Source organism: Chenopodium quinoa, unplaced genomic scaffold (assembly GCF_001683475.1).
Source record: "Chenopodium quinoa cultivar QQ74 unplaced genomic scaffold, ASM168347v1, whole genome shotgun sequence".
NCBI classification, from domain to species: domain Eukaryota; kingdom Viridiplantae; phylum Streptophyta; class Magnoliopsida; order Caryophyllales; family Amaranthaceae; genus Chenopodium; species Chenopodium quinoa.
Window position 1 is genome coordinate 650,242 of NW_018744955.1, and position 26,869 is coordinate 677,110.

General features: G+C 40.4%; 3 protein-coding genes and 1 pseudogene across 4 annotated transcripts; 2 read left to right on the plus strand and 2 right to left on the minus strand.

Annotated features, from left to right (window-relative positions):
* Nucleotides 1-14,182: 14,182 nt before the first annotated feature.
* On the minus strand, nt 14,183-14,590 carry LOC110706426. Its single transcript, XM_021884349.1, has one exon. The coding sequence runs from the start codon at nt 14,588-14,590 to the stop codon at nt 14,183-14,185; it is 408 nt and encodes a 135-aa protein (XP_021740041.1).
* Nucleotides 14,591-15,974: 1,384 nt separating this feature from the next.
* On the plus strand, nt 15,975-20,847 carry LOC110706353 (probable uridine nucleosidase 2). 2 transcript variants are annotated; one of them, XM_021884259.1, is made up of 10 exons: nt 15,975-16,242; nt 17,472-17,546; nt 17,670-17,785; nt 18,385-18,444; nt 18,532-18,717; nt 18,869-18,973; nt 19,100-19,196; nt 19,826-19,933; nt 20,037-20,172; nt 20,412-20,847. In XM_021884259.1, exons 2-10 carry the CDS (start codon nt 17,489-17,491, stop codon nt 20,518-20,520), a joined length of 975 nt encoding a protein of 324 aa, XP_021739951.1. In that variant the 5' UTR covers nt 15,975-16,242; nt 17,472-17,488; the 3' UTR covers nt 20,521-20,847. The 2 variants fall into 2 exon arrangements, with proteins under 2 accessions (XP_021739951.1, XP_021739952.1); XM_021884260.1 differs by having other exon boundaries at nt 15,975-16,216.
* Nucleotides 20,848-21,045: 198 nt separating this feature from the next.
* Nucleotides 21,046-24,842, plus strand: LOC110706354 (mitochondrial uncoupling protein 3-like). Its single transcript, XM_021884261.1, has 2 exons — nt 21,046-21,762; nt 24,113-24,842. The coding sequence occupies exons 1-2, from the start codon at nt 21,385-21,387 to the stop codon at nt 24,650-24,652; spliced, it is 918 nt and encodes a 305-aa protein (XP_021739953.1). The 5' UTR covers nt 21,046-21,384; the 3' UTR covers nt 24,653-24,842.
* A 228-nt stretch (nt 24,843-25,070) lies between these two features.
* Nucleotides 25,071-26,835, minus strand: LOC110706351 (annotated as a pseudogene).
* Between the last annotated feature and the right edge of the window lie 34 nt (nt 26,836-26,869).

A 26,869-nucleotide genomic window follows, 5' to 3' on the forward strand; every position in this document is an offset into this window, starting at 1 on the left:
TGTGATCATCGTTCGTGAACCAGTAAATGTATTTACTCTCTCTCGCCAGATGAAGAAATTGCTGAACAACTCCTCTTCCTTCGGACATATCCATCCTGAAGTCATTTCGGCAATTGTAAATGTGTCGGATGTTTGGATGATCATCAGGAAATTGCTCGGCAATAGTGGACATGATGTTACGGGGAGCAACCTTGGACTTTGTCATGTCCCGCACAATCTGTTTTGCACCCGGACTCAATCCGCTCACTTTACGGTGACCCTCTGGGTACACAATCATTGGGTGGTTATGTGTCCCGGTGTGATGATTTTTCGCAATGATCTTCCAACTTTCGGTGCTGACATCATAATATATCTTAACGTAGAATGGACAACCATTAGCTTTGGTTTTGGTGTCGTTCCGTATCGCGTTCTCCAAATCTCTCGGCTTGCTCCTTCGTGACCGATAACATCGCAAATACCGATACGGCCGACCATCTCTGGTTTTGTTATAAGACGATTTCACCAATATAAATCCCAATTTTATGGAAACACCATCAGCCCATGTAACAGCATCGTCAAATGTAGGAAAAAGCGTATCGGTGACAAAATTCCCACTATAATTCACACCGTCACCGCCTTCCTCAGATTCCATATCCTATACAAATTAAACAAAACATGCTTTATGTCAAAATAATAATAATAAAAACAAAAATAATAATAATAATTATAATTAAAATAATAAAAATAATAAAAACAATACTAATACTAATACTAATACTAATAATAATAATAATAATAACAATACTAATAACAATACTAATTGTTTCGGGGTTTTCTGATGTCCTACGGGAGAGTTACAATTCTGAGATTGGAACCGGACGCCTGTACCTGCAAAACAAACGGATGTTCTGGACGATTGGAGATCCGCCTCCGACGGTCAAGTTAGTACTTGATTAAGGAGTAATTAATGCGGAAATAAAAGTAATTGGGTCTCTCTAGGTGAGAGTGTTAAATGTGCGTCATCTCCCTTAATGAGGATTAATGGGCATATTTATATGCCTTGGGATGCGTGCCAGTACTAGGTTTAGGTTAAACCTAAGGCTGACTGGGCCTCCCACAATGATTGGGCCTTGTTGGCCGGTTTTCCCATTTGGCATGGGTGGACACGTGTCACATTGCAATTGGTCCAAGGAGGACGAATCTCTTGATGACACGTGGCAGGCTCCTATTGGCCTACATGAAGGACACGTGGCGAAACCTGGCTGGCCCACGTGTCGGATGTTGATTGGTGGATAAAAATCCCCTAATCATTTGCCCCTCACAGGTGGCACGTGACTGGTCACGTGTTACCTGTGACAGGTGTCGCACCGTGACAGGCGACGGCCTGCTACAGGTGTCACTCGGTGAAAGGCCGAGAGATTCTCCCGCCCAAATTTTGAATTTTGGAAGTGACCCTTCGCCTTCTCACTTTGCCTATATAAGAGTGTGTTGACTTTAGTCATTTTCACACTTGAGAGCTTTTTAGAGAGAACATTCGGACCCCTGAACTTGCTCTGACATTCCGGACTCTTTCTGCCTACCGCCTGCTCTGACAAGCCGGCTACTCAGGATTTTCAGAACTCCGTCAACTTCACTCGTTCAGGTAACCGTCGGTTCTCTTACTCTTAATTTTCTTTTTATTTTATTCTTTTTTGAAATGGCACCACAGAAGCACACGACACGACCTAGGTTAGTGATCAGCCGGTCACCGGGGACGGCTGAATCTAGGACTAGGAGTGCCGCCTGCCCTTTTTCGGACCCATCTTTTCCCTTTATACAAAGTCCGACTGTCTCTGTGTCTATGCAGAACATGATGGCCAGAACAAAAAGAACTGCTAGGATCTCGAACTCAGACGGCTCCTCCCATAGGGTGCCGATTAGTGAAACATCTGACCAGGCGCCAGATGTGGAAGTGAACCAAGGCGGCTTGACAGCCGACAGTTCTGAGGGAGGGGTCAAGGTGACCCCTTCCCATTTTACAGTTGACATGTCTACATTCTCTCCTACTCCTTTTGAAGGAGAGAAGGCGGGCCCCTCTGGGAGAGGGGAGGAGTCGTCCTCTTCGGACTCGTCAGAGGACGAATCCGAGTCTAGTTCTTCTGGTCATGCTTCTCTGGACACGGAAGAGAAAAATAACCGCCTACAAGAGGCGAGGCTTTCTCACGTAGTTGAGAAGGGGGACAATTGGGCGGAGCCATCCGCCTCTTACCGAGAGAAAAATACCCCTTACTACTGCACTGTCCCAAAGGGCCGGATCACGGCCATGCAAGAGAGAGTGGGGAGCTTTATTGCGAACCACACAATGGGCCCCGACTTTTTAGTTTTCGTGTCGGATCCAGAAGACACAGTCATCCGGCCGGCTGGTACTAGTTATGATAGCGCCTGCTTTGGCTGCTACGAGGCGGCCATCAGGGCTGGGCTGCGCTTCCCACTACATCCGGCTGTTCAGCGGATCTTGGATGGGTATGAGTTGGGGTTATGGCAGTTAGCCCCAAACTCCTGGGTCAACGTACTCGGCTATGTGGCCGGGTGCGAACTGCACGGGGTGGAGCCAAACTTCGAGGCTTTCGCCCACATGAACTACCTCAGCCGGACCCCTAAGGCAGGCGGTACCGGCTGGTATCAATTGACGAGCCACAGAGGCTACCTCATGACAAGAGGTAAAGAAAACAAGTGGAAGGATTGGCGAAGCACCTTCCTTATCATTGAAAGTTCAGACACAGAGCTGAACAAGCGCTTCAACAGGTGGAACAGGAATCCGCCTCTTCTTGCAGGCGGCCGCAGCATGCCGCTTGTTCCCCCCAAAGCCAAGAAAGAGATCCTGGATAAAGGACTCTTTAAAGTAGAGTCGAGGGTCGACTCTACTACAGGGGTACGAGAGCAAGTACCCCTGCACTGCGTCCCGAGCTTCAAATGACTCTATGACGAGTACTTTCTGGCCGCCTGTGGCCTTAGCAGTCGGTGTTCAAGAGGTAGCCGGCCTGTCGAATACTCTTTTTTGCCATGAGTTACTGTTTATCTTTTTATTAACTTGGTATCTTGTCTTTGTAGCGGACGCCATGAGCAAGATCACCGCTTCCAAGACTGCGGCGGCCATGCTGCGAGCCTCTATTATGCAACAATCCTCAACCGACTCCCCCAACAAGGGGGCGCCCTTGGTGAGCTCCGAACCTTTCACTCTCTTTTTGGAGTTGGGTTTATGCATATACTGACCGAGTGTTTTTTTTTTTTTTTTTTTTTTTTTTTTTTTTTTTTTTTTTTTTTCAGACGGGCACTCCAAGAACCTCTTCTTCCCAACAGCCGGACTCCAAGACCCGGAGGACGACTGTTGCGAGCTCTCCTGGTACTGCCAGGGAACATGCGGCGGCTGAGAAACAGCCGTCCACTCCTTCTAAAACTCCAATCAGGCCTCCTAGAAGTATGAAGCTGTCCTTGTGAATTTAGACTTGCTCCCTTCTTTACTAGGTCTAACCCATTTGTTTATGCTTGATGCAGCCGGCCCTCAGGAGCCAGACTTGGTCGAGGTGGCCAAGTCTATGATCAAAGCCGTCCCTCCGGCTGAGAGGGAGGCGGTCAGGGGTGTCGGCACCCTTGACCTAGACGGGATTGCAGGGGTCCTTGCTGAGGTATACTTAGCATATTTTTGGTTATTTAAATTCCAGGACGCCTGTTTTTTGTTTGAAAACTGACGCCTGTTCCCTTTTACTTAGGCCCTGCTCCGAGTGAACGGCCTTCGCAAGCCGCTTGACAGGAAGAACAAAGAGGTAAAGGCTGCAAAAGCTATGGCCGCCTCTGACTGTGATAAGGCAATGTTTCAAATTGCCCAAAATGAGATTTTGACAACTGGTATTCTTTATTATCAGGCGCAGGCTACTTCTGCTATCCGGGCTCAGTTGGAGGCGGCCCAGAAGAAAAATAATGAGCTGGAGGCGACCATCAACAATCTCAAGGCCGAGCTGAGACCTCTTCGCCAAAAAATGTCCTCATACGACACCTTGGAGAAATCCTTGGCACACGTTAAGGAACGCCTGGTGACCCAGGAGAAGAGTCTTACTCAGGAGCTCTCGGCAAAGGCCGAGCAAGAAAAGAAGGAGCTGGTCCGAGATATGATGGAAGACTCTGCTTAGATCCAGCGCCTGACCTGGGGCCGCCTCTTCCCCAATGCCGACTTTTCCTCATGGGAAAAAACGTACCGCCAGTGTTCTGATAGATATAATCAAGAGACCCTGGCTGCTGCTGAGGACGAGGCGTTGGAGGAGGAGGAGCCGGTAGTGGCGCTTGTGCCGCTTGGGGTGGATGCATCGAAGAAGGATGCAGCTGAAGCCGAGTCCAGCAAAAAGAGTGCTGACCAGGCGGCAGCTGCTATTATTGAAGATCTGCCCCCTTATTAAGCTTTATGTCTTCTTTTTACGGCTTGCGTGCCGTTTGTTTCTGTTTACCCGGCCAGGGGGCCGGGGTTTTGAATATTTTGCCGGTCTTAATGACCGACTTCTTTTTGTATCTTTTACCCGGCCAAGGGGCCGGGGGTATGAATATTTATGTCGGTCCTTCTGGCCGGCTGTTAATATAACTCAGGCGACCATTATTTTAGGTCGCCTTTTTGCTAAAATGTTTCGAATTTGTTTCGTTTCGAATTTGTTTCGACTTTGCTAAGTATCGAAACTCTGATATCCAATTGCATACTATACCAACTGTTTTGCATGGCCGATAGTTGCGGACAGGTACGAGGTAGTTAGTCACGCCACCTATGCCCCTGGACGACTGGTTGTCTGTTTCCAGGCTAAGCGATCAGTCGGCCACTTTAAAGATTGGATCCCCTTCAACCAAGTAGGAAGGTGGTTTCCTACCTGCCTTGTTTGTTTTTTTTTAGGCTAGAGACTCTAGTCGGTCCAGGCCGACTGTTCCCCGCCACATTTAATCTAGTGTGAACAGGCGTTGTATGAACACCTTTTTAGTTTCATACTAAATTTTTAAGGAGTGACCAAGTAAACATGATTGTTACCTAGTCGCCGAGTGACTGAGTAGTAGAGGTTTCAAGCGGTGGGTACCGGTTGTTCCCCTTTATTTTCCAATGTTTGTTGGCTATTAACTCATAAGATACCGACTGTTCTTATCCCAAGTAGTTCAGTCGGTTGGTTGACACGGATGGTTACTGCGAACACTTGTTTGACCTGATTAGTCAGTTAAGTGAGAGGTATCCTTGTCCGGGAAACGGCTACGTGGTTGTCTTGGTTAGACAGTCGTATAGGTGCCGTGTAATGATTTTATAGAACAATGTTCCACCCAAAAGGGAGCTGCTCTCTGCGACGAATTTCATCCGGATGGATGACGTCGGACGCCTGCTATAATGTTGGGACAGGTCGAATTAAACTTATATTTGGATCAGTTGGCTTGGCGCCTGGTCTGATCATTTCAGCCATGAGCCTTTGATAGTTCTTGGTGAACTGTGTTATGGGAGAGTAGTCGGTTGTGTGGAACAAGCGGCGTGCCCCTCTTAAGTAAGAATGAAAATTAAACATGGAGAGTAGCCGACTGTTTGTCAGTAGGCATGCCCCTCTTAGTACAAAATTGAATGAAACAACAAACTTTTATTAAGTAGCCCTCGACTATTTACATCATTCAAAAGAAATATTTCTTAAGATTATCTACATTCCAGGTTCGAGGCAACGGTTGGCCGTCTGGTGTTTCCAGACGGTAGGTACCGTCCCTGACCTCTTCATAGATTCGGTAGGGTCCTTCCCAGTTGGGAGTTAATTTGCCAGACTCATTAGCCCTACCAACTGCTTCCATTTTTCTAAGTACAAAGTCCCCCACTTTGAGTGGACGCCAGTGTACTTTTTTGTTGTATGATCTGGTCATTCTCAGGCGGTAAATTTCATGGCGCAAGACAGCATTGCCCCTCCTTACTTCTGTCCAGGATTCCAATAGGGTCTTCCTCGATGCTTCTCTTCTCCATTACTTCCCAAAAAACAGTTCGAGGAGTATCACAAGAGGCGGATGATGCTAATTTTGAAAGTGCATCCGCCTGGTTGTTTTCTGATCTCGGCACTTGAGTCAGATGAAAATCTTCAAGGGATCCGACTGCTTGTCGTACCGCCTGTAAATACTTGATCATGGCCGGATGGGTTGCTTCGTATTCGCCACTATACTGACTCACTATCAATTGTGAATCGGAACAGGCGACTATCTTTCGTGCCCTTGCCGCCTTGCACATGCGGATTCCGGCTAGTAAAGCTTCATATTCTGCCTCATTGTTTGAGGCCTTAAAACTGAAGCGTAGAGCATACTCGTACCTGTCGCCCTCTGGCGACTGACATATGACGCCTGCTCCACAACCATTTGAAGTAGAGCTTCCGTCCACATATACCTTCCAGACTTGGTCTGGATCTCGAGAATCAGGGGGACGAGTCATCTCAACAATAAAGTCAGCAAAGGCTTGCCCCTTCACTGCTTTTCTAGGCTCGAAAGTAACTTCGAGGCTCTGTATTTCTATGGCCCATTTGATCATCCGGCCTGACGACTCCATGGTGGTCAGTGGCCGCTTGATAGGTTGATCTGTATACACGACGACTGCATGTGCCAAAAAGTAGGGCTTCAATTTTTTAACAGCCATGAAGAGTGCAAGACCAAATTTCTCCACTAAGGGATACCTCAACTCGGCATTTTTCAGTACATGACTGATAAAGTAGACCGGGAGCTGACAGCCGTCTCTTTCAGCAAGAAGAACAACGCTTAACGCATGATCAGAGACGGCGAGGTACATGTAGAGTACTTCTTTGGGCAAAGGGCTGACCAGCCTCGGCAAGGAATGCAAGTGAACTTTCAATTTCTGGAAGGCCGCCTCAGCATCCGACCCCCATTCAAACCTTGCCTTCTTCTTAATGGCCTGGAAGAAGTATAAGCATTTGTCGCCTGATCGGCTTAGAAATCTTCCCAAGGCCGCCAGACAACGTGTAAACTTCTGAACCTCTCGGACGGTACGAGGCGACTGCAGGTCGATGACCGCCTGCACCTTCTCAGGGTTCGCCTCTATTCCTCTCTGATTGATAAGGAATCCGAGAAATTTCCCAGACTCAACTTCAAATACACATTTCTTGGGATTGAGCATGACATGGTGCCGCCTGAGTGTGGAGAAAGTTTCTCGGAGGTCCGACAGATGATCTATCTGAAGCTTAGACTTGACAATCATATCATCAATGTATGCCTCGACGTTTCTCCCAATCTGATCAAAGAACACAGTGTTTATCATTCGCTGGAAGGTGGTCGGGGCATTCTTAAGACCAAACGGAATGACCGTGTAACAGTATAACCCTTGATCAGTGACGAAGGTCGTCTTCTCCTGATCTTTCTTCCATAAAGGAATTTGATGGAAACCAGAGTAGGCGTCCATAAAGCTCATCAAAGCATGGCCGGCTGTTGAGTCGACCAGGTTATCAATTTTAGGCAGAGGGTAACTGTCTTTGGGGCACGCCTTGTTTAAGTCTGTGTAGTCTACATATATTCGCCAGGTGCCATTCGGCTTTTTAACAAGCACCACATTTGCAACCCAGTCTGGGAAGTAACATTGCCGAATGAACCCTGCATCAAGTAATTTTTTAACTTCGGCGGCTGCCGCCTGACTTCTTTCTTCGCCATGGTTCCGCTTCTTCTACCTTACCGGCTTCTTTTTCGGATCCACATCCAGTTTATGTACCGCCAGGTCAGGACTAATGCCTGGCATTTCGTGGACTTCAAATGCAAAGATGTCCTTGTATTCTTTCAATAGTTTGTGAAAGTCGTCACCCAGGACTCTCAGAGCAGTCGTCCCAACTTTGACTGTTCGGTCAGGACGCGAGTCGTCTAAGATTAGGTCCGTATGCTCACCAGCCGGCTGAGGGCGGAATTCATCCAACCGCTCCTCTGCCAATGATTGTTGTTTTCTGTCTTTTCTTGCGGCCCCCGTTTGGGCTGCCTTTCTCTTCTTGCCGCCTGCTTCTTGAACAGGCGCACTCTCCTTGACATTGTCAAGGTCTGTTTTTCCACCACTTGACCCAGCGGCCATAATAGTGGGCTTGATATCCGAGAGATAACACTCTCGGACCATCCTCTGATCTCCCCTTAGGGACCCGACTGTTCCATCATCCCTCTCAAACTTGAGCAACATAAGAGATGGGATTATAACAGCCTTGGAATTATTCAGGGTTGGTCGTCCCAGAATCATGTTGTAGGCCGAGAGTTCTTCTACTACCAGGAACCGGACTACCATGTGTCGTCCTTACCCTTTTTCACCCAGGCGGATGGGTAAATCCACTCGTCCCACTGGGTGGACGACTCCTCCTCCAAACCCTACTAAAGGGTGGGATGCCGGATGTATGCAATCAGTCTGATATTTGAGTTTTGACAGACATTTGCTACTGATAAGATCTGAGGAGCTTCCGGTATCTATAAGGATTCGGCCAATTCTCTGGTTGGCAACTTTACATTCAATAACGATAGGGTCGTCATGCGGCCCCCTTACCCCTCCTAGATCTTCTTCAGTGATGACAATCTCAGGAAATGAATATTTCGAGGGCCGTTCTTGGTGAACGGAATTTACGTCTAGCCGCCTGATATTGTCTTTGTTGCCCCTAATAGTGGGGCCGCCTCCTGAGAAGCCGCCTGCAATGGTGTAGACGACTGCATCATCTGTATCAGAGTTGTCAGCCTGTTGACTCTTTTTGGCCGACTGCTTTTTCGAGGAAGTGTTCCCCGTAGATTTCTTGACATAAGAGTCAAGATCGCCTTGCTCAGCCAGGCGGTCCAGATACCGCATGAGACTGATGCATTCGTTGGTGTGATGACCAACATCTTCATGATAATCACAGAATTTTTCTTGGTTCCGGTTGCTTGCAGAACCCTTCATGGGGGCCGGCTTCTCAATTGAGATCCGTCCCTTGATTTCCTTTAGGATAGCTTGGCTATCCTTGTTAAACGCATACTTTGGGGAGTATGGTTTGAATTCTTTCCTCTTCTTCTGGGCCGGCTGTTTAGAGGAATCAGCCGCCCAGACCTCTTTTCTCTTCTTCTCATCTTTGTTCGACGACTGTTTCTGTCGTCCTTCTCTTTTGTCGAACCTTTTCCCGTCCGACTGTTTTCCCGTACTACAAAGATCAGTCGCCTGTATATAGACTTCCGCTTCAATCAAGGCCTCTTGAAGAGTCGCCACCCTCTTTCGAACCAAATCAAATTTGAATGTCGACCCGTCTTTGAGGCCTCTGAAAAATTCAGTATAGGCTACCTCATACGGTAACCCTTGAATCTGTATTCTCATCAGGTTAAACCGCCTGATGTAAGAACGAAGCCCCTCCTTCTCGCCCTGCTGAATCGTTCCTAAATCAAGGGTCGTCTTCTTCGCAGGTATGTTCATGGCAAAGTTGGAGGTGAATAAGTAAGCAAGCGTCCTGAAGTTATTCACACAACCAGTCGGCAGGTTGCCGAACCATTGTTGTGCGATTCCTTTGAGAGTCGCTGGAAAACACTTGCACCAAGTGGGATCATCCAACCCTTGAAGGTACATCAGGTTGGTGAATGCCATCAAATGGTCTTCTGGGTTAGTAGCGCCGTCATAGGCGCCTACTAATACATTTTTCACTTTGGCCGGCTGAGCGGCTTCAGTAATTTCCTTGGAGAAGGCCGACGACTGTTCTCCAAGTCTAAGCAACCGTAGCTGCCAGTCCATAGGTTGGACATTCTTTGCTGCATGCCCTCCAAATAGAGGTGGCTGCAAAAAATATTGTTGTTGCGGTACAAATGGTAAGTTTGGTACCGCCTGGTCACTATGAAAGCCGGACTGACGGGAGGTACCGCCTGACTGACTCTCATGATGCGACTGAGTATACCTCATCGAGGTATTGCGTAGACTGTCTTGGAAGTCTGAAATAGAGGTCGACTCTGACAATCGGTCATTCTTCTTCTACTCTAGCAATAGCCGAGCATCTGTGTATGTTTTCTTCGACCCGTCCGCCTGAATATGACGAACAGGTTTCCTCTTTCCTGGAGTAGGAAAGCGGTACTTTGTGAAATCAAGGACAGGCGGCTCCCACTTCCTAGAGTTAGGATGAGGGGTCGCCTCTCGCCCTTGAACAGGCTTCCTCTTCCCTGAAGACGAAGGTTTCTTAGCCGACTGCTCCTTGGCCAGAGCAGGCGGCTTCTTGTTGAGCAACTCTTGAATCTCTCCCTTGAAGCCCCTCATGAAGGTCATGAGTTCGTTTCTTGTAATGGGAGCAGACCCATCAGCCGGCTGCTGCTGAACAGGAGGTGCGCCGGCTGGATCACTGAGTCCAGTTTGAAGATCTTCTCGTTCTCTCCTTTCGGTATGACGGGTGCGTCGGGCCCCTAGGGTCCCGTCTGAAGCTGTGTGAGCTTCAACTTCAAATTCTTCCTCAGTATCATGGTCCGACTGAACTTGAGGGTCGTCCAGGGGACGCCTCTCTTCAGGAGTCGGTACAGACGTGGATGCCATCTCAGAAGTACTCTCCCCACAGACGGCGCCAAAATGTTTCGGGGTTTTCTGATGTCCTGCGGGAGAGTTACAATTCTGAGACTGGAACCGGACGCCTGTACCTGCAAAACAAACGGATGCTCCGGACGATTGGAGATCCGCCTCCGACGGTCAAGTTAGTACTTGATTAAGGAGTAATTAATGCGGAAATAAAAGTAATTGGGTCTCTTTAGGTGAGAGTGTTAAATGTGCGTCCTCTCCCTTAATGAGGATTAATGGGCATATTTATATGCCTTGGGATGCGTGCCAGTACTAGGTTTAGGTTAAACCTAAGGCTGACTGGGCCTCCCACAATGATTGGGCCTTGTTGGCCGGTTTTCCCATTTGGCATGGGTGGACACGTGTCACATTGCAATTGGTCCAAGGAGGACGAATCTCTTGATGACACGTGGCAGGCTCCTATTGGCCTACATGAAGGACACGTGGCGAAACCTGGCTGGCCCACGTGTCGGATGCTGATTGGTGGATAAAAATCCCCTAATCACTAATAATAATAACTACAAATACAAAACAATAACAATATTAATGATAATAAAAAATTATAACAACAACTACAAAACAATTTATAAGACCATAACATTAATTAATAAATAAATAATAACAACAACAACAACAACAACAACAAAAATAATAATAATAATAATATTAAAATTAATATTAAAATTATATTTCTACTAATTAATAATAACAATATCAACAATAAAAATAACAGCAACAACAACAATAATAATATCAACTACAACAACAACAATAATATCAACATATTACTAATAATAACAATAACAATAATAATTGTTGAGTCCCTTAGGTTTTGATTGATAGTTTTGAATGATGACAAACAGCTAAGGGAAACAGGTCTTTGAAAGTGTTCAATACAGTTGGGGGAACCAGCTAAAATAGAACACTGTTTCCCTAGATAAGTTATTACTTATATGAGATATTTGTTGAACTAACTTATCTTTATACAGGGAACAGTTAGATGATGAATGAGCTATGCACTGGTAGGAAACCAGTATAAACTGTTTTCTCAAACTGCTTTTATGAAAGGCAGTTACTTATTTAGTATTGTACATTAACTTTGTTGAATGTGCAGTATCTAAGTTGATTTCTAAGACTGGAAGCTTGAAAGAATTTTCGATCAACTTAAAGGAAGGTCCTTTGGTCAATAATTGAGTTCATTCATGGAAGCTTTCAAGACTTAACGAATGCATGAAGGAAGACTACACTCAAAGAGTTATTTAGGAACTTCATGTAAATGCTCCGTAGTATAACTTATATAATTGAGTATATAAAGTGCTTTTAGTATATTAAATATCGTTATGAAATTTGGTACAAGGTTTGGAACAAATTTCATAACATATTCAGTTCAGGGAACCAGGCCAGGGAACCAGGTTAACTGAACAGATTATTCAAGCTGCCGTTTTTACAAAGATTTTATAAAAAGATATTTTCCGAAAAATATTGATTTAAAATATATCCAAGCAGCTAAGAATAAAGATGATATTTTTGGTTAGCTAAAAACTAGGAAGTATTTTATCTTAAATTGATTTTATCTTGTGATCAAATCAATTAAGATAAATACTTACCATAAATCGTATATATCTTATATGCATGATTTAAGGTAACTAGGGTTTAGCTAACTAACCTATAAAATACATCTTATTCTGAATAATCAGATACGGCTCTCACGCATTTTAATAGAGTTTTATTTTTGAGAGCTAAAAGCACTAATTCAATTATTAAGTGATACACAAGAGCATAATAATGTTTTAACGTTTTTCTCTATTTGACTTTTGAGAGTTAGATCATTAGAGAGTTCTTGATCTTGTATTAAGTCTTTGACAGAGGGGTTGAAGACTTGGTGAGTGTTTGTGAGTTCAAACACACTAGGAACTTACGAGGGTAAGTTTAGAGCACATTCGGAGTAGAGTGTGGGGTTTACTGGTTCCCGGAGTAGGGAAACAGTAGAGTGTTCTTTGTCTTTATTTTCGGAGTAGATTAATAAAGGACTTAGGATAGGAGGACGTAGGCCAGAGTTGGCTGAACCTCGTTAAATCTGTGGTGTTCTTTATTGCTTTGTTTTATTCCGCTGCATAAGGGAACCAGCACAACTGGTTCCTTACACATAATCCGAAAAGAAGCAAAAATCGCTAACGATTACTTAACACTCAATTCACCCCCCCTCTTGAGTGCCCATTGAACCTTCAATAATAATAATAATAATAATAATAATAATGAAACAAAAAATAAACATATTACTCATAATCATATTAATACAACAAAATTACATTAATTATCAAATACTAAATCACAACAATAATCACAAGACCACGAAAAAAATACATAAAAAAAAACTTAATAAACATAAAAAAAAATTAAATAAACGTACTTAACATTTAAAAAAAATAAATTAATAGGGACATCCGCCTAAAATTTCCGGATGTCCCTAGGTACATCCGCCTGAAATTTCCGGATGTACCATGGAACATCCGGATTTTTTAGGCGGATCCCATCTTCCGCTTGAAATTTCCGGATGTTCCATGGTACATCCGGAAATTTTAGGCGGATGTCCTAATTACCGAAAATAAAAAAAAAACTTACAGAATGATCCGACGCATTCTCCGGCGTACGTATGTTCCACTCGCCGTCCAGGACCCAAGACCCGTCGGAAAATTTAACGATTTTTGAAAATAGAAAATTTAGGTGGTCGTGGGGACCGATTTGGTTGCAAAGTCGTGGGGACCGATTTTGGGAAGCTCGGGACAACAATGTCGTGAAGTGAGGGGACCGTTTCATGTATTGTGTCCAAATGGGGAACAAGGTCCTTTTTATAACCCAAATTGCATAAAGGGCATAGTGGTCTATTCAAGTCAAAAAGGGAGCGTTACCTGGTAATTTGGGAGCGACAAATAGCAGTTGAGAAGAAATTTTCTAGTTTGTCGGCTTGTGAACAAATTACACAACTCATTAACCAAAATATTCATGGAATGATATGATTAAAGTTATGAACATGGGTTTATTCTTAGGCATCCATCAATGTTAATAAGGTGGAATGGTAGGTGGATGATGTTAAGTATTGTTAGAATATATGATAATATATTCTAGTAAATATTTCTGTGTATATATGTTAATCTTACTTTAGGTTGTAATCCCTATATATATTGATTAATGAGAATATATAAGCAATTTTCTAGATATGTTAAAACAAGGTGAAATTTGGTAGGGTGGGAAATTTTTTGTTTATATAGGGAGATTTAAGCTAAATATTATCAAGTAATACCATTAATTCATTGCTGATGCTCAAAATTATTGCAAAGTTCTTAGGCAAAATAGTCTACATATTTCATCTAACTATGTTATAATTACTACCTTCAATCACATTTATATGAAATGAAAATAAAATACCGCTTCACCAGGTATATATTTAAGAGCAAATGAAGAAAATTATACAATTTTTGAAATAATATAACTTTACATTATTACTCGTAATATGATTTTGAAAAATATAATTTCATTTACACATAAAATAACGAGTACATAAAAAAGATTATACTACCTCCGTTACAAGTTATGTGCAACGATTAGACATTTTTTCTCTCTGCTTTATATCAAATCGTTGCACATAACCTGTAACGGAGGTAGTATTTATGAGTAGATAGCACCTGTAAAACAAGAGAACAACTTATAATTCTCATATCCATTATTATTATTATTATCGTATCTTTGAATTATTTGTTTACGACCAGAGCTAGAAGTCCTACCAAAATCATTTGCCATGTGGTTGAACTTATACTCATAGTTAACCCCAAATTCTATGGCAGAACCAAATCGTCGATGCCCATTTCTTGTTACATCAATCTCACCATGTGTGATCTCGGACGAAGGGACATCAACCTTGACATTTTCTTCATGATGATCTCCTTGACAACATAAATCAATGATATGTTGAGTTTTGGGCATTGGGGCAGCACCCATTGAAAGACACTTGTATCTTCTACGGCTACTTTTGTTTTTCTTAATGGCCTTAAAAACCATAGGAATTAAGCCCTCCATCAGATCACCTTATATTATGAGTAACTTAAAAAAGAATGTTAAAACTAAGTTTAAGAGTATATGCCCAAGGAGGAGGTTGTGCCTTAAGGTTAAAGAGTTTGAGCTTCCTTCTAATTTTATTCTTTATTTTTTCCTTGATTTTTTCCATCATAAAGGAGGTTTTGATTTAGATGTTATGTAAAAGATTAATGTTGAGTTTATTCATTATATACATTTTAATTGAAAATATCTTCATCCAACAAAAACGGGGTATGTACTCAACTTCATATCGGATATAATCAATCAAAATTTCTGCTGGCATAAGTATCTAATAGCCAAAAATAGTGCTCAAACATTTTGTAACAACTAAGATAGAAGCAAGGCTTCAATTTCTTTCTTTTTTGGGGAGAAATGATGGGAATTTTGAACTTATAAGTTAGTATAATTTTATAACATGTATAAATCAAATATACAACGACGAAAACTTACAAAATATAATTTTTATTAATGTTATACAATACATTTATTTTAAATAAAATTATAAATGGTATGCATATTTTATAACATTTAATTTGATAAAGTAAAGTCTATGTTATATAAAAAAAGTATAGTCCATGTCAATTAAGTTTAATATACCCGATATTTTTTTATTGAAGTAATTTAATGTGGTAGTTAGGGTCACTTATATTGTTGGTATGCATAAGAAAATTACCAGCTTTGTCCTTGTGCAAATGTCCAAGGATTATCGTGCAAGGCTTAGAGGCTAAGACAAGCTCCCAATTTTTTTAGTATGTTCACCCGATTCACCGAAGCTTCGCTCCGACTACATTTGGATCTAACATCAAGTTGATACAATCAAATTCTTTTTGAAGAAGTCCCCCATTAAAAAACCATTGTTTCCTGACGGTAAAGATGGATCTGGGTTATGTCAGCTCGTGCCTCGTGCTAGGTCTATGTGCTTTTGGGTTAATTAGGCCCGACTCATGACTCGGCCCACGAGTTTCATGCCATGTCGTGATAGGGGTGGCCTGTGCACGACCCAGGCTCACGTGCCATCGTGCCGGGCCTTGCCGAGCTTATTATATGCCTAAGCAAAATTACATTAATTTTAACATGCTTTGTCGTGCCAAACTCGGCCCACCGTGCCTTATCGTGCTTCTCCCAAATAAAAGCAGCATAGTCCCGACCCACAATCCATATGCACAATACCATGCTGTGCTTTTTTATACTGGGCTAGTCCTCGAGTAGGCCCCGCCCAGCGCCATCTCTAACCGGCGGTAGTGGTTTTAGTACCCTATCACCCTTTTCATCCCACCATATACCTTTTTCACTTTTTGTCACCTAAGATAAAGTACGAGAAATAAACAATAAATCAATAATACAGTACGGGACTACGGAGTATCTGTTTAACAAGATTATGCTTATCAACTTTTATTTCCCCTCATTCAGAAGAAAAAAATAATAAAATAAAATAAACTTTTATTTTCCCCAAAAAATATTAAAATCGTAAGTTGAACGTAAATTATAATAACGGCATGTGTTTGGTTTGGTTTGATAACTTTGCTAACGCACTTCTTGTTGGTAATTGGCTGGCTTCATAAATTGTCATCTCCGATTCACCGGCACTCGGACCGCCTTCCACCAACGGTGCTGTCTAAATTAGCATCATTTTGGTTTGTTTGATTATTGAACACCTTTTCAAGTTTTCTACTTATTGTTTGAGATCGATTGAATTTTCTTCTTTGATTTTTATTTTTTTGGCTTTATTGATTAATTTTTTGTGGGTATTTGGCAATGTGATATTTACTCCGTTCAAAAGGTTCTTCCTTTTTTTTTTACTTGCAAACAAGAAGAATTTTTAGAACAGAGAAAGTACTGATTTTCAATTAGTATTGTGAAACTTGATTCATTTTTAGTAAAAGTGAGGATTTTTAATTAGTGGGTAGTAGTCATAATTTATAATATCATACGAATGATGATTTTATGATCAGATATGATAATACAGTTCAATCTGTTGATTAATATGGGTTAAAGATTGATGGGATTGCCTTTATGAACAAATGATTGGTAGGGTAAGCCTGAGTAATTTGTGAACTCTTTGGTGGGGTTGCTTGGATCTACATCGTTTGCTTGAATTTTGAATAACATTTATTGAGAAAATGGTTTGGGATGTTTCTAAGCATTGTTTGAAATCTAATCTTGTTATGGTTTTGAATTGTGCATTTCTTGTTATTGATTATACTACCTCCGTTACACATTATTTGCAACGATTTGAAATAAAGTAAAGAGGGAAAATGTCTAATCGTTGCAAATAATATGTAACGGAGGTAGTATTTATAAAAATCGGAATTACAAACTGTTGTGTTTTCTATCTTATTTATATGTTCTTATGTATAGGATTATAGGAATGGACTTAAGTTGGTAATTGGAAATAGGGAGTAACTCAGTTATGCTGTTATAGATTATGGGGTCGAAGATTTTAGTGAGGGCTATTCTTCCATTGGGTAAAAATTAATTAATGTTTTAGATGGATTAATTTATTTCTTGCTGATAAGTCCATTTGATTTTTCATAAATAAAATCACAAGTTAAATTCAACCATGTAGCAAGATTGAATAAGGTAGTTTGATATACTTTGTAGTAGATACTGTAGTATAACTTTGCATTTTACCTTAGGGAAATGCAGGTGTAACACAATATTGCTTGCACTATTTGTTGATAAGTTAGAATATTTTCCGATTTAATTTTCATTCAACACACACGATCTTCTGTAGGAATCTTTGCTTAAATATCATGTTTTAATATTTTAAGATGATCTGTTGGTAGATTTCGGGGTGTTATGTGGTTACCAACTATTTATTTATGAGGGATCAATATCAACTACTGTTGCCATTGCACATCAGGAAACAGACTAATAACAATGGCAGAGGGAGACCCCGGGAAGAAAAAGTTCATAATTGATACTGATCCTGGCATTGGTAGGCCTTTTGTGTCCCATGTTTGCTTTATTGAACTTTGTGACTTTCTATGGCTCTTTAATGATTTTTTAATTACCCAAAATTATTGTTGTTTTTTTTTTTTTTTTGATTGAGAAAATGCAGATGATGCTATGGCAATATTTGTGGCACTTCAATCACCCCAGGTGGAGGTGATTGGTCTCACTACTATATATGGCAATGTCTACACCACACTAGCGACAAGAAATGCCTTGCATTTGGTATCTCTTTAACTTTCTTAGTAGCACTAAAAAAATTATGTAGCTGGTGTATATCAAGCATCAAGTATGTTTGATATCTCATATTCAGGTTCAACTCTTCTTTGAGGCATGATGTAATTATGTAAGGATGCCAATGAGGTCCTAGTCTAAAGGCTATAATTGAGAATTTGAGATGTTGATTTCTTTAGGTCCCAGTTTACCAGGTTAATGCCCCTCTATTCCCTGTTGTATGTATGTCGATCTATTGTATTGGCCTTTAAGCCTCAAATAAACTAGGATGAAATGAACTTGAGAATAACTATGGCATAAATCATTCTAATTCAACAACCAGGATGAGGTATGGGTGTGAGTTTATGGGTTTGCCTTGAATTTTTTTTTTTCCTAGATGAGTTATTCATGATTTTGATTTTACGAGATTCTGGATCATCATGAATCATAATTGTTAGATCAATAGCCAAACACAAAGATGCATAGCCTAAAACAGATTGATTCTTCAAATTTAGATTTCCTGTTATGGTGCTTTAATGAACCCAATATCTTTTCATTTGAATTTATTTCATTTGTCTTTTCTCTCCTGGTTTGCTTTCCTTGTGGTGTAGTTAGAGGTGGCTGGGAGGACGGATATTCCAGTGGCTGAAGGATCTCACTTTACAATCACTGTATGCCTTCTGTTATGGATACTATATTTCAGCTCCTCTTTCAAATTCACTGAAATAAGAATTTAACACAATCTGTTGCTTATCAAGAATGGTACAAAGCTCCGCATAGCTGACTTTGTTCACGGGGCAGATGGTCTGGGCAACCAAAACTTTCCTCCTCCAAATGGAAAGGCAATCGAGCAATCAGCAGCTGCTTTTCTTGTTGATCAGGCTAGCAAGTATCCTGGAGAAATCACTTTAGTGGCTCTGGGACCTCTAACAAATATTGCTTTGGTAGGTTTTATTGTATTTGACCCTTTTTTCTTCTTTCTGTTTGTGTTTCCATTTGGAACTTTAATAGAGTAGTTATCAATTATTCTATATTTTGCTGCTTTAGCTTGTCCCCTTCCTTTGTCATATATGCTTACTTGAATAACGCCCACAGGCAATCCAACTTGATCCTGCATTTACAAAAAACATTGGAAAAATTGTTATTCTTGGTGGAGCTTTTGCCGTGAATGGCAATGTAAATCCTGCAGCTGAAGCTAATGTAAGTAATTTTTCCTTGAGGTTTTAGATTAGAAATATTTTTCATTTCTGTGATGATCTGTACCACTCTGCCTTTGGGATTTCAATTCATTCTCATTCTCTTAATGTCCTTGAACTGTTTGGACAGATATTTAGTGATCCGGATTCTGCAGATATTGTTTTCACAAGTGGAGCTGATATTCTTGCTGTGGGAATAAATGTGACCCACCAAGTTCTTTTCACTGGTAACATTCTAGAATCTACAAAGGAATAAATATATGCAAGTGACGTGAGTCATTTATAATAGTGTTGCAACTATTCTCCTCAGTTTTTTGTTTATCATATGCCGTTCTCTCAATTTCTAGATTCTTTTGCAGGATGAGTTTTGTCACAAAAACTGATTGGCTAATCACACCGTTAGTCTTTAATTTGTAACACCAGGAGATGTTGGTCTTGATTTGAAGCTTTTATGCCTTTTCAATACTTGTGCACTTTGATTTTGAGTTTGATGCCTCAAGTCCAGCTAGAAGGATGTGTCGTAAATGCTGCTGACCTTTTTGGAATTTGATTCATCAAGGCTCTAGATAAAAATTGTTGCTCAGAGCTCTTGTTAACTGTTGCGACAAACGTTGCCTCCTCTTCCTTCCTCATCACCACGACACCACTTGTGCTCAATTTAGTTTCAACTTAATATATATTATTCCCTTTTGGACTTGAGTGTGTTCCATATTTTTTTTAAAAGGCTTCCTTTTGGGGTACTGCTTTTGATGTGATACTTCTTTACAATCATGGATAGATTCTTGGTGATCCTAGTGTAATTTTGGTTGTGCCAACGATGCCTCAAACAACTTCATGTTCATATTCTTGCTTGCAGATGCTGATCGAGAAAAGTTGGCAGCATCTAACGGAAAATTAGCTCAGTACCTGTGCAAGATCTTAGACGTGTATTATTCCTACCATTGTGATGCATACGATATTAAAGGTATGTCGAGTATTTTGGTTTTACCCTCTGGTAAAGATATTTATTTATTTATTACGGAGTATTATTTTTTATTCGAGTAGCTGTTAATTGTTCTTTTATGCAGGTGTTTATCTTCATGATCCTGCCACTATTCTTGCTGCTATAGATCCTTCATTATTTACTTGGACAGAAGGTGCCGTAAGAGTGCAAACAAGTGGTATTACTAGGGGTCTCACAATACTGTATAACAAACAGAAAAGGTAAGCCATTATAGCAGTCCCAATATATAATTACTATGGAGTACTTCACTTGTATATGTCAAATTAAAAATAGTATGAATTAAAAGTAGCTTCTTTTCTGTCTCAACAACTTTTCTCAAACTGCTTCATCTAGTGATCATATCCGACTTCGATATTATTGCTGGATTTCCCTTCTCCTGGTAAATTCAATTGCACATATCTCTGTTTCCATGCTCAACACTTGCTTCTGGATCTGATAGGTTTGAAGAAGTGACTGAATGGACCGATAAACCTACAGTTAAGGTGGCAGTCACAGTTGATGCTCCAGAAGTAGTCAAATTGGTCATGGATCGTCTTATGAGTTTATGATTTGTGGTGCTAACGCTATTGTTGATCAAGTGGCTCCAACATGTTCATCTTTTCTTCTGATGCCAGTCTAATTTACTCGCGGCATGTATAGTTTCAAGACAATTGGATGACTATAGTGGAGAATTTCCCTTTCTCCCACTCCCAGCCCCACCCCTTGTATTAGTAACTTATAAATAAACATAGCACGATTCCTTTACTTCATGTTGGTGCGTAAAGAACTAAGGGATGGGATATATAGATCAAATGCAATAGAAGAGAAACATATGTATGATGTATTTAGCCATCCTTTCATCTTTAATAATTGGCTGATTCTGTACTTGCAAAAAATTGGAGCTTTCACCTTAGTCTAAGGATTCAATTATTTTTTTCTCCCCCTGAAACTAGAGTTTGATGTATCATACTTCATACTCACTACGCCCTCCAAAAGTAAACTCCATTTAACACCCTATTCTATTTTCTTAAGCTTTGTGCAAATAGTAAATGTTAAGATCAATTAGAAATGGAGGTAGTATAGATAGTCAAAATGATTGAATGTATGGTTTATATAATTATTTTTTTAGTGTAAATTTGATGATGTTAAAAAAATATATAATTTGTATAAAGTTGATTTTGACATATACAACCGCAATTGCTGAATATACTAATAACAGAATCTTGATATATTTACCTTAGATTAACAACTCTTTGTTTATGCATTAGAGCGCACAATATTCACTATGCACCTGTTTTAAAATAAAACTCGCTCAATCAGCATCACACACGCACACGCATTGACAACCCAATCGACCTAGGCCTCCCTTGATAGCTCATAACATTCGCAAGTAGACAATAATTTTGTTTTTGTTTTGGTGCATATGATCGACCATGAAACCGACTCAAGGCCAAGACCCCACCCACAAGAAGATCCTTTTGACCTCCCTCTCGGCCATGGTAGCCGAGTCAACCACCTTTCCAATCGACATAACCAAGACCAGACTCCAACTCCACGCCTCCTCCGCCGCAACAAACGCCTTCAAAGTGGCTATTAACATTGTAAGAAACGAGGGTTTTCTGGGTTTATACCAAGGTTTATCCCCTGCTATTATTCGCCACCTCTTCTACACTCCTATTCGAATTGTGGGTTATGAACATTTGAGGAATGCTGTTCTTGTTGCTCAGAATCAACGTTCTGATGCTGTTTCTGGGTCTCTTTCTCTCTCCTCCAAAGCCCTTGTCGGAGGTTTATCTGGGGTTATTGCTCAGGTATAAATTTTTATACATTCTTGCTTTTTTAAAAAAATTACTTATCTTGTTTGATTGAGTTGGTTAATGATCTGGGTTTGAGAGGATTTTTACAATTTTTGTTAAGCTATATGATGTTTTTATCTATTTTGTGTTTTTAGTGGTGAAATTTGAGCTTCTTTTGAAAGGGATTTAGTGGATTTTCCCCTAATTTTGTACATAAATTTTTGGTTTTAATATAATGCTTGCTTACTTAACAAAAACAACAACAAAAGGTGGAATTTTTGGGCAACTTGATAGTTATGTGACGGTGTTGTTTGATTTTTCTGTAATGTGTTCAAGAGTGGTGTTGGAATGATGAGATAGAATTGCAATTTGGAAATGGGAGGAATAAAAAAAAAATATATTGGAGAAAATGATGAATAACTTGTGTGATTTGGGTTGGTAATTTTGGGTGATAGTATTTTTTCTTTTTTGAATTGTCTGTAGTTAATCAATTCACAGTGAGGAAGTTAAGATAGCAGTTGTATTGTGGAGGGTGTTGTACTCAAATTAAAAACATAAGGGTTTTGTTTTTCTGAAGGATTCGAGAGCAAAACACAAATTCAAGGAGAATATTGCCCTTGGGTAGGCTGTTGATCCATGAAAATATTTCATCAGTGTTCCTGTATTTCATTTGTTGATTTGCTCTGCTTTATAGGTGTATGGAAGTCATCTTCTGCTCACTGTATTACATTTCTTCTAAATATTGCCTTTCAAATGAGTCTAAGTTCATCTAGCTATTATCCCCACCAATGACTTCCTCTTATGTCAGTAATTATTTCTAATGTTTATTAAACAATGGCTACCGCGTATAAGTGTATAACCAATGAATTATTTGGGACCTAGGTATGAGTATAGTTTTTACCTATAGCTTCCATGATGGTTGTTAAGAGTTACTGTTTGTATTGATTTGGAAGGAGCATGCCAACCAAGTGAGACTTTCATCTTAGGATGCTAAATGATTCAATAACTTCTTTGGGATCATGAAGTGTGGTGCTGATTGTTTGAGAAAGGACAACGTGATGGACCAGATTTGCAAATCTAATCCTGTGTTTGGCTCGAAACCATAAAAAGGGAGGGAGAGAGAAGGGGGGGGATGGGTGGGTGGGTGGGTGGGTAAGGGAAAGAAGTTTGAGGAAAGGAATGAGCTTGCATTTTCCTTCTACAACTTTCAACATTGGAAGAATTTGGTTTTTTATCGACCGAGAAGCTTTCTTATTGTGGTTTTTATAAAGATTGATTGTAGGAGTAGAAATGTCATTTTTTTTCTATGATGTTATTGAAACATATAACTATTAAAAATATGTGAGTTTTATATCCTAAATATATTACAGTAGTTCTTTGTATGAATGAAATCAATGAATATAACTTGAATTTTTGGAATGAGTGCCTCACTTTGCCTCGACAATTGCCTTAGCCTCTTGTGTACATCGTAGGTGTTTTCTTGCTCAAGTTAATTTCAAAATTTTTGGTGGGGTGCGGCTTAGTTTAGTTGGATTAAGTGGCATAACAATTTTTGACCTCAAAGTAATGAAAGCATTCATCTAAGGTGGTCAATTAAGAATGAATGGAGCATGCACTACCTACGTAACTGTAAAAAGCTTAATAATGAATCTGTGGTTGCCATGGTTAATGAACTAGATTAATTCAACATGATGATGATCAGAAAGTTGCAGACTTTTGGAGTTCTGTTATCATGTGTCACTGTTGTTTTCCTGCACATGTTGAATTAGAAGACATAATTTAGTGAAGGAATGCTTAGAAATACGAAGTATGTACTCTTGGATTTGGTCTCTTATTGTGCTGCTTTTGTTCATTTCTTCTGCCTCTACATGATGGCTTTTCCAGAAGAAGTTTCCTTGTAAAACTTTTACTGTATGTGATTGCTTCTGGACTTGACTGGATCATAAATATTTATACGCTTTGGGAACTAACAAGTTCATCAGACACAATTTCAAAGTTATGGTACTTTGAATATTGCATACAAAAAAGATATGCTGGAGATGCTTTTCTCTTCTACACAGAACGAGTTTGGTTTACATGACAGCTCTTAGGTTTAAAGGGCTTTAGATGTCATCAGAATACCGGTTGAAGTTCAAAATCTGAAGCTCAGTGCTTAGGACTAAACCTAGATAACTTTTGCTGCTGTTTGTCACTTGGTGACTCACTGAAGACTTATCTTGAGCAAGTATTAAATTTAAGAATTTAGTTTCGATGAAATTCAACACATGCAAACTTGTGACCTGTGAGCTGATTGCTTAATTTCTTTGTTGTTGTCTCTTATTTATGTTTTCATAATCTATCGTTGTTCATGCCCCTAGGTGTGCAGGTAGTTGCAAGCCCAGCTGATCTAGTTAAGGTTAGAATGCAAGCAGATGGTCGTCTAATCTGTCAAGGTCTGCAGCCCAGATACTCTGGTCCTGTTGATGCTTTTAGCAAGATCATTTCTACAGAGGGTTTCTTTGGACTTTGGAAAGGGGTTGTCCCGAACATGCAAAGAGCATTTTTGGTCAACATGGGGGAATTGGCATGCTATGATCATGCAAAACACTTTGTTATTAGGAATGAGATAGCTGATAATATATATGCTCATACTCTAGCTTCTATCATGTCGGGCCTCGCAGCTACAACCTTGAGCTGTCCAGCTGATGTAGTAAAGACTAGAATGATGAATCAAGCAGCGAGTGAGGATGGTAAACTGATGTACAGAAATTCTTGTGATTGTTTGGTGAAGACAGTAAGGCTTGAAGGACCAAAGGCGTTATGGAAGGGGTTCTTTCCCACGTGGGCGAGGCTTGGTCCCTGGCAGTTTATGTTTTGGGTCTCATACGAGAAATTCAGGCAGATTGCAGGTCTCTCTTCTTTCTGATGTTTAGTCTTCCATAAATTTTGAAAAGTTTCTTATGTAATAAATTCTTCTGATTTTTTTTTTATTTTTTTTTATTTTTTTTATTTTTTATGAAGACAGTCTGTATTCTGAGGAAATTAGGCATTGCTTCCTTGATTTTAGTCCTGTCAAGTGCCAAACATAATTTATACAATAAATTTTTTCGTGTTGAGACCCTTTTGATTCATGTTTGATTGCATAGAGATCCCAAGTGTCTAGAGCGTTTTATTGTTTCTTAATCGAGATTTGAACGATGGGTTCTAACCTAGTTATTAGATTCTAAACTAGCGGATATGAGATTGACACTTTCATAAGTTGACAAATAAATTGTCATGTAAGAACCTCGTTATTATAGTATTAAGTTGACAAATAAATTGTCATGTATTAGAAAGCACAAAAATTAATAACGCAGCTCATAAGTTAGACCATGAATTTTTTACATCAAATATTCAGCTAAATGCATATAATTTGGGATTTCTATCACACAATTCACATTAACCCTATTTACTAATCATAAATGAAACCCTGTCCATCTTTTAAAACTTGTATAATCACTTCCTTGAGAAACAGCCAACCCTATTCCAGTCCTACCATGTACACCAAGTCCAGTAGTACCATGTATAACCTCCATTGATCATCATTTCCATCCATTTGAACCAAACATGGAGATCCAACTCCATTGCTATCCCATCCATCCTCCGACACCGCCATCAAAACCGCCTTGTCGCTCACTGGCCTCCAATCAGTCAATCCATCCTCCGATACCGCCAGCCCAATACTACTCCTCCCATCCCTGGCAACACCTTCATATGCCATCAAATAATTCCCTGCTTTGTTATTTCTTACCACACTAGCATTCACAACCCCTATTTCATCAAAACACCCCTCACTACTTACCCCTTGTCCTATACTCTTAATCTTGCCTAGCTTCACCCACTTAATCCCATCTCTTGATCTTGCGATACCGATACCGAATTTCTTTTCTTGAGGATCAAAGGAATGATAGTACATTCTCAAATCTCCACTACTATGGAAAACAACATGTGGGGAAGCAATGAACAAAGAGTCCCATTCCCCTTTTGCACCCACATCAAATAACGCTCCACTATGGTGATCACCTTCAATTCTAGCCCAATGTCTTCCATCTTGGCTTATGGCTAACCCTGGCAATGACTTATAAACACTCCCAAACCCGAACTCGAACCCGAACCCAACCCCTTTTACAGCTTCAGTAATTTGGAGACTGTATTCTTGTGGGAATTCCACCTCCTCAGAACACAAACCTGAGTAGTAAAGCCAATAAACAGCCATTGAAGCTCTAACTTTATTACTAGACATGATCATAACTTCACAAGGCCTAACACTTCTTGTATCAAATGCCCACCATCCCAGTTCCGGAACCCAAATCCACAGCTTGCTCTCCCCTCTCCCAATGCACCCCATTGCTTGAAACTGCCAACCCGATCGAACCCAAACCCGATTCTTTATCAGACTTACCATAGTACCACATATACCACCTCTCTTCATCATCACTCAAAAATCTTTTCACAACAGGGAACCAACTTCAGCACTATCCCAACATCCAGTTTGGCCAAGATCAAAGATTAAGCCCCTAGATGATGATGATGTAGAAGGGTTAGTACTTGAGCTAGAAGTGGGTTTGGGTGGGTTTTTTTCCGGGTCAATCTCATTTGGGTTAGAACCAAATTCTACATTGGAATTAGAATTGGGACTTGGATTTTCACCAATTATGTTGGGATTTCTGGAGCAGAGAGAAAGTAAGAGTGAAGGGTATTTCAGGGATTTAGCAAAATGGGGATAAGAAGAAATTATAAAGGTGGGATTTTTAGTGGAAATTGGAGTAGTTAAGTTGAGAGTGTTGTTGCTGGGTTTTGGGAAGTTAATGGCTTTCATGCTGCAAATCAGGTTGGAAATCTTGGAATGATTGATGGATAGTTAAAGAGAGAGAATTGAGGAAGATACAAATAAAGATTAATAGCCACTCAGATTGTGACACATCAGCTTGTCATTGCAGACTGTCAATTATATTTGTGGTTCATGGTGGAGCTGGGGATATTAAGATTTTGGTCATTTCTATAAGCCATTTGGTTTATGTGGAATTGCAAAATCTTCTATCTTCCCCTTTTAATTTAACTTATCCCAAGTATCAAATAGATGATCGTACAAATTCCAATATTT

Coding starts and splice junctions, on each gene's coding strand:
- LOC110706353 (XM_021884259.1), top strand. CDS start 17,489: ATGGCAGAGGGAGACCCCGGGAAGAAAAAGTTCATAATTGATACTGAT. Junction 18,974..19,099: donor ATCCTGCAGCTGAAGCTAAT/GTAAGTAATTTT, acceptor CTGTTTGGACAG/ATATTTAGTGATCCGGATTC. Junction 19,934..20,036: donor TGATGCATACGATATTAAAG/GTATGTCGAGTA, acceptor TCTTTTATGCAG/GTGTTTATCTTCATGATCCT.
- LOC110706426 (XM_021884349.1), bottom strand. CDS start 14,590: ATGGAGGGCTTAATTCCTATGGTTTTTAAGGCCATTAAGAAAAACAAA.
- LOC110706354 (XM_021884261.1), top strand. CDS start 21,385: ATGAAACCGACTCAAGGCCAAGACCCCACCCACAAGAAGATCCTTTTG. Junction 21,763..24,112: donor TATCTGGGGTTATTGCTCAG/GTATAAATTTTT, acceptor CTAGGTGTGCAG/GTAGTTGCAAGCCCAGCTGA.